General features: G+C 44.0%; 1 protein-coding gene across 2 annotated transcripts in view; it reads right to left on the minus strand.

Moving 5' to 3' along the window:
- The window catches only part of TLK1 (tousled like kinase 1), a 67,957-nt gene that overhangs the window by 59,564 nt on the left and 266 nt on the right, over nt 1-8,127 (minus strand). The window contains exon 1 of one of the 2 annotated variants that reach the window (XM_041473177.1): nt 7,598-8,112. The exons of the other annotated variant lie outside the window; for it this stretch is intronic. Within the exon in view, the coding sequence (XP_041329111.1) occupies nt 7,598-7,745 (148 nt within the window). The 5' untranslated portion in view covers nt 7,746-8,112. Of the gene's footprint in view, nt 1-7,597; nt 8,113-8,127 lie in introns of those variants that run through there. 2 annotated transcript variants of the gene reach the window in all.

The raw sequence follows: 8,127 nt of genomic DNA on the forward strand, positions 1-8,127 counted from the left end.
TTTATAAGATTACTTTCCAATTTCTTGCTCTTCAGCATATAGTTTAGAAGTTTGTTTACTTATTAAAAAACTAATAAAAAAAAGCAATCCACCAAAAGTTACAGATGCAAGACACAGTGTTTGAGGTATCTACATGCTTTCAGTTCAAGGCAGTCACAAAATTAAATAGCTCAAAGTCTGGGGGTGCATGACATCATACACAGATTTTTCTAAAAGCATCAGTATTTCCTTTATTCCTCACAAAAAAAAAAAAAAAATTCTCTTATAGGTATAGATCTATTAGAAGTCCATAGAAATGGAATCAAGTACTCCTCAATCCCCAAATAACTATGGTCAGGCTTCATTTCCTGTAAAAGGCACTCTGGACTTTCTTACCACCATCCCCATCTCCTAAAACATGAAGTTCAGAGTGCTTTGTTCTTAAGGACATTATAAAGAAAGCATTGCAGCCTTAAGGTTCCACCTAATTAAAACCACAGATATGATAAGGCGAGATACACTACCTAATGCTCCTGCTGCCACCTCTCAGCAAGCAGAGGTGGTCCTAGGGAATACCAACCTTCTCTGTGACATCCAGTTTCACATAAAAGCTCCAGTAAATTAATTTTCCCACTCCGAAGTGACCAGATTCCTCTTGCAGTTGTGTAGCCACTCAACAATCACTAGCTGTCCCTCTAAATCCTTGGAGGACAGTTGTCAGCTTCAGAGCCTTTCCAGCTGAAGCTATTGAGCACAAAGCAGGCAATTTTTCTTATTTGTGTATTTTAAAAATATGCTTCATCACCAAACGTTTAATCGAAGCTTGGTGCAAGAAGAATCTATGGTGAGGTTTAAAGTTTATGATCTACTAAATTCATAAAAGAGAAAAATATTCAAACATTATAAATGTGAAAGCTTTGCTGGCAGACAGACCATCACATCACTGGAAGCTGTGGGTGAGCTGCCTGAATTGAGTTCTGAAGCACTGGATCAGCTTTCACCAGCAACTGCTTCAGCCATTTTTGTTTGCTCAAGCACTTCAGCAGCTGGCTTACTCAGAACTGTTGAAGAGCAACTGACAACCTTTTTGGAAAGCAGGAAAGCCTGGCTTTCTCTTCCAAATGATGGACACAAAGGACTGGTGACTGGATTTGATCTATTAACTCCAAATTTCGCAAAGCACGGTGACCGCAAGTAATTTACTCATTTCACAAACTACAGACAATTCTCCTTATCTGGTTTAAATGCAAAGCACATTTGGATATATTTCTTTCTTATTATGTATGTAGCACAATTAGAATTCACTTTATTTAACTAACAAAGCCAAAAGCTCTATAAAGCATGGGGAATTCTTAAACATTAAGAATCTAAGCAGTGTAACTCCTTAAACAAATGCATATAGATGTGCCCTCTCCTGCCTAGCAAGAGGTATGATCAAATTAGACCAATTAGAACCAACTTTTCTTTAGGAAAAATAATTAAGCACAAATGCAAAATAAAATTAAAAACAATTATTTAATCAGGGTTTCCTGCTCACTGATTTAAGTCATGATTAATAATACAGTCACTCTGATTTCAGTCAATCCCTCCAGCATGGACCCATCCCAAAGGGTCACACAGTCCCAGTCTTCCCCCAGCATCTTCAGCATGTCCAACTTCACTTAAGACCTCCTGCTCCTTTCTTCCAGGACTAAATCTGAGGTGAATTAAAGCTTACAAGCAGACACTGTCCTGCCACCTACCACATCCTCCCCAGGAAAAGCCTAGGTGCCAAGATTTTTCTGCTAGTAAATCCCATTGCTCTGCTCAGGAATGGAAGAAAGGAGTAAGACCTCCAAAGAGAAGGTGCCTGGGAAGGAAGCAGACCCTTACTTCCTACCCCATACAAAGCATCTCAATAAGGATGGAGTCAAGATGATGGGAAATGTAGGATCCAAAATACCTTCTGATGCTCACTAATGCTTCCCTACTCCTAGAAAATTGGTCCTTAAATACTGAACATAAAGTGCAGTACTTGTTTCTTGTTATTTTCAGCAACTATTAGAAGTTTTCCACTTGCAACACCTGAAAAACTGGGTTATATTATGGTGGCCAGCTTCTGTTTAACTGCTCTCCAACGATCACAACTGAAGTACCGGCATTCTCAACAGAAACCCTGACCGCTCTTCTTCCTCTACCCCGCTTCATATCCACTCAGAGCAATTTGGCAACCCAAATCTGCCTTTTCCTCTTTTATAGCTGAAACACACCAAGCCAAACAGAAAGAAGTTCATAAAGCTTTTCTTCCTCCCACTTGTGTGCTTTTATGCTTTTTAGCTACAATTCAGGAGCTACTCTACTGCATAAAAACAATTTACTAACTTGAACATTTTTTCTCCTGAAAAAAGGCTCAGCATGGAAGCAAAGAATTTAGTATGGGAGTAAATGGATTGGGAGCAAGTACTACTTCAAAACACAACCTTATACCAAGAACACAAAAAGCATGAAGGACTATTTAAGCCTGTCATATTTCCATAATCTCAATTCTTAAGATAGCAAAATTCTATACAACTAACTTTGATCATGATGCACATATATATGGTAGTGTTTCCCAGCAGTCACAACAGTATTTTGCAATCATTTAGGATTATCAGGCTCTACGAAAATCCAAAGAAATGTCAGTACTAACTGCAGACTATAGTTGTTACTAACAAGCAAGTTTACTTCAGCTTGGTGGAGAAAAAAATTACTTGCTGAAAGAAAAAGCAAACAAGAAAAAACAGGGGGAAAAAAGAATGAGAGAAATAACAAATTTTTTACTTGAATGGAGATAATAAATATAAACATCTTGTCCCTATGTCGATTCCCTCTCCATTTAAAATAGAATAGGTTAATGGGAAATTCCATTCCAGGCAGAATAAAACAGAATCAAAACAAATCAGTTGGCCAAGAACTAATTTACACTATTTGCTACAGCACTTGCATTTTATAAAACCAGATTCAAAAAAGGATTTGAATTAAAAAACGTTTCCTTTCCCATTTCTCATTTGGACATACTACAAGATCTCCAAAGAATTTGGCATAAGCATCAGCTTACTATGAGAATCACATCTTCAACAAAACCAGCAGTAATATCACAAGCTAAAATTTGTGTGTATCACTGGCACAACATTAATCTCAGACAACACCTGCTCATGCTACAGCCAGCCTAAATGACCTTTTATGATTGCTGTGCTCATTCTGAGTAAAAATATGCCATCATTTTTAAATACAAAAGTGTTCCTGTTCTTTTCTGCCCCCGTATAAACTGGCCAAATCCATAAAATTTTAAATCTACAGTTGAATGACGAAAGGAAACTTACTGAGAACTTCCTGTTAAAGCAAATAAAGTAGCTGAGGCTCTACACTACATGCAAACAACAGGAAACAACAGCCCTGGAAGTTTTAGTAAGATTCAGGTAGCTTTCATGTTCAAGGACTAATATATTGTATGTAGCATACAGATAGAACCTGGCATCTAGAAACATTTTCTAGACTGGAAACTTAAGGAGGAAATAAACTGTACCTTTGTGCTCAGACACATAACTACCATCACATTTTAGGTAACAATAAATACAAACAATACACATTTATCAAATTTTAATACAGAAGTCACAACAAAATTTTCTACCCATACAACATAACTTCTTCAAAGACTGTCAAATGCATGGCTTAAGTTTATTCACCATTTTGCCATCATATATAAATTTGGGTTGAAATTTGCATTCCTGTTGTATTAATTCAAAGTTCTATCTGGCATTCTATTTTGCTTTTAGCAGAGTACTGAAAGCCAACAGCACACACAAAAAATAACTTACAAAGCATTATGCTTAATTACCAGACACTGCAGTACCACCCAGTGAGCCAACCCTGTCCTGGGCTGCACCAAAAGCAGCATGTCTCTAACGTGAAGGGAGGGGATTCTGCCCCTCTACTCCACTCTGCTGAGACCCCACCTGGAGAGCAATGAAGGATATAGACCTGCTGGAAGAACCCAGACAAAGGCCATGAAGATGATCAGAGCGCTGGAGCATCTCTGCTATGGAGACCAGCTAAGAGAGTTGGTGATGTTCAGCCTGGAGAAGAGAAGGCTCCAGGGAGACCAAACAGCACCTTCCAGTACCTAAAAGGGGCCTATAAGAAAGTTGGACAGAGATTTATAACAAGAGCATGAAGGGACAGTACAAGGGACAACAGCTTTAAATGGATATAGAGTAGATTTAGATTAGATATTAGGAATAATTTATTACTTGGGGGTGGTGAGACTCTGGAACAGGCTGACCCTCCAGTAGCTGTGGAGTTGCACCTGCCGCATGCCTGGAAGTGTCAAGGCCAAGCTGGATGGGGCTACCTGGTCTAGCAGGAGGTGTCCTTGCCCATGGCAGGGGGTTGAACTAGATGATCTCCACAGTCCCTTCCAACACAAGGCAATCTGTGGAATCTCTTCCGACTCTGTCTTGTCAGCATTGGTCTGAACATTCTCCATTTACAAAACAGCACTTTGCAGGTACGTGCTTTAATATTTTTAGTTACACCCATAAAGCAGACAAAAGTAAAGAAACTTCAAACAGGAAATTGTGCGACTGCAATTATGCGAGCTATGGCACAAGATTTAGTCACACAACCACACGTACAGTAAGTAAAATAATACTGCGTAACAGACCTCCTAAATTCCTGATAGCATCTACTGCAGGGCTCTTAAGTGACCACATATACCACACATAAGTTATGGGAATATAAAACAACCGACAGAACGACAGACATTTACAAGCTACACTAAAATGCAAAGAAGAGATAGTTCTTATACAGTAAAAGTGTACAGCTGCAACTGTATTCAAGTCCATCCCAGTCTTTTAATTTCAAAACATAAATTCAAATCAATACAGTGAAGGCATGAGGCCACTCTAGACCAAGATATAGAAGATAGCATCTAATGGAAAATGTTGCTGCAATGTTGCAGCACATTTTAAAAGATTAAAATATTTTAAAATATTATTTCCTCTAATTTCTCCCCTATTTTCCAAGTAGTCTCTTGATACTGACAAGATATTGCCAATTTTTTAAAACCTGTTTGTGCAATTGTTACATATGCCAGAGCTTTCCTTTCTTGCTTTTTTCCTATTAGAGATTCCAAAAATATTTTCAGAACTTCCTAAATTAAGGTACTGAGGGTTTCTGTTCTTAATAAACCAGAATCCTCAAATGCCCATGTGAGACATGTGAGCTGATACCAGACCTTCACAGGTGAGGTCAGATCAACCACAGCACACGTGGTACACTCTGTGAAGGTCTGCACTTCCAAAGGCAACAGGGACATAACTCTCACAGGAGCCAACCAAAGGGATTTTAATCCACAAACAGGAAGGGCCAGGCTGGGAAAGAAGCTCTGCACAAGTGCCAAACGCGCTGTATCGGTAAATATTACCCACTCAAAACTGGCACCAGCAGCAATGCAGCTGTGATCCAGTATGGGCCAGCAGCCTTGTGCACTGCTCCAAAACTCACCAGCTCCATTAACATCACCAGGTATCACCAGTTTAGAATTGATGACAGCCCAGGCTCCCATAAACACACTGCACTGCAAATATTCCTTGCTTATTAGTTTAATCTGGCATCTATTTTTCACATACATAAGCAACGTCTATGAACATACTAATGTATTTCTATTTCAGGGCCTATTGATTTCTGGCAAGATACTTCTTTGTAAAACATATATACATAAAGTAAGATGTTTTGATAACATCCCACAAGCATGAATGCAAAACATGAACCCAAGCATGGCAGCTTATGCTCATTTTCAGGGAGCTACCTAGCAAGGACACACAATTTAATGCAACCCAGGAACACCATGCAAATACAACACATTTCAGTACCAAACAAACACCAAGGTTTTGATTACTTTTACCCCATAATCTGTATTAGAGGATGTAAATTACAGTACCCGGAAAAATCCAACAGCGTGAGTTGTAAGAAAAAAAATGTAAATAGCATAATCATCATACTGAAAATGAGCTTCACAAAAAATATTTCTCTTTTCTCAACAGAGCTACTCAAGGACCAACATTTTTTGTTAAAATAAACAGATACATAATTTATATTGCAATACTCATTTCAAACTTGTATGGCAGGTATTTGAAATACATTCAAAAACATCCTACATATACGTATTACCTGCATGTATATTCATAACAAGAGTTGCAACAGTGAAGAAACCTGCTCTCAATAAACCTAAAACTATGAATTTGGCTGCTGGCAGTGTTTTTTCTAACAGCTCTGGCTTCCCAGAGAAGATGAGCACAAAATGCCTGCCACTTTACTCAGCATCTTTAACATATACCGTAATTCCTTCCCAGGTATTTTCTAGAGCGTTTCATGTCAATCTACTTGCAGGAGCGTGTGCAAAAGTGACACAGAGTGATACAAGTCTGACAACTACTGGTGTGGAAAATGGAGAAACCAGACTGCATTATACATTTTCAGGATGTCGAATCCCTGTTACTAAGTCCCTACATTGCTTATCAACCAAATAAAAAGACCCAAGAAAACCCAAAAAGCAAGCAAGCAACCACAGGAAGACCTAAAAAACAAAGACTCTCCGACTTTGCAACTATTTCTATTTTAAGTTAGCAAGTTTCCTGCTTGGGTGATGACGTTTTGCAGATGCTACAAGAAATGCTACATGGTATTCATTAATCTGGGGCAAATCAATTACAATTATACAACTGCTCGGTATGCAAGTATCTGTGCACAAAAGTTCTCCTCCGTCACTAACTGGCGTTCAGCAAGTAGTTATTTTAGCTAAAAGCGCCGAACAACTCACTAGCTGTATAACTGCTACATCTTGTGGCAACACAACACAAGGAGGAAAAGCAGACAATACCCGAAAGGGAACAGCGAAGGGACTTGTTTGCTCATAACCTTCATACAGATATTCCCTGCAAACACCCACAACACCCTGCTGTCGCTGTCGGTGTAACACAAGAGGGGAGGAGCAGGGGAGGGAGGAGAAAAATATTATCATCGAAGGCGTGATGGAGGACAGGAGAAAGTTGCAGTCATTCCGTGGCGGCCGCAAGGCGCCCTGTCACTTCTAGCCGCAAAATCGGCCGCCCCCCAGGGCGCTTTCCCCATGGGGACGAACCTCCGGCCCCTCTCTTCCCACCTCCACGGTGCCAAAAGTGCCCAACTCCCTCCAGCAACAGCGGCTGCATCCTCCGGCGCAGCACTTCTACTTAGCCGCTGGCGGAGGGGAGCCTATTTCGGGGAGGACGCGGCGAGCGGCCGCCCGAGGAGACGCGAGCGGCTGCGGCAGGCGGACGGCCCGGGGACGGAGGGAGCACGGCGGGTCCCCCTCCGCGGCCCGGCGCGGGGGGCAACAACGAGGCGCCGCCGCGCTGACGAGCGGGCGGGGGCCCGCTCGCCCAGCGACCGAGGTTCCGCTCACCACCACCGGGCCCGGCGCTGACCCCGCGCCGCCGCCGGGGGCACCGGCCTCTCCCGCCGCCGCTTCCCAGCGGCCCGGGACCGGCCTCCGGCGGCGGTGGTTGGGCCCCTCCCCAAGGGCCGGGCCCCCCGCGCAGCCCCGCGGCGCGCTCGTTACCTTCCTTGGGCGGCTTGCCGGGCGGCGCGCCGTGCAGCTGGGAGGCCGCCGCCGCCGCGGAGCAGCCCTGCAGGCTCGGTGGGGACGTGGAGAGCCGGGACCAAGATGGCGGCCCCTCCAAACTTCCACTGCTACTTTGGACACTCATCAAGCTACTTTCCTGGAGCCCGGCAGCCGCCGGGGGCGGCGGGGAAGGCGGCGCGGCGGGGGGACACCCAGCGCCGCGCTCATGGCCGGGGGGCCGGCCCGACACCGGCGCGGGGAGGCCGCCGGATGGGAGCGAGCTCCGGAGGCAGGCGGGGCGCGGGAGAGACGGGGCGCGGGGCCAGCGCAACCTGCCCGCACCTCTGCACTGCGTCGCCGCCGCCGAGCAGCCGCCTGTGTCTGAGGCCAACCTTCCCCGCCGCCGCCGCCGCTGCCGCCGGGGAGGGGAGGGGAGGGCGCAGGCGGGGAGGGGTCATGCGCAAACACGATCGCGAGCCGAGCGAGCGCCGCGCTCCGCCGGCGCCCAGCCGAGCCCCCATGGCAGC

The sequence above is a fragment of the Pyrgilauda ruficollis genome, unplaced genomic scaffold (genome assembly GCF_017590135.1).
Source record: "Pyrgilauda ruficollis isolate IOZ18807 unplaced genomic scaffold, ASM1759013v1 scaffold3, whole genome shotgun sequence".
Taxonomy (NCBI): Eukaryota; Metazoa; Chordata; class Aves; order Passeriformes; family Passeridae; genus Pyrgilauda; species Pyrgilauda ruficollis.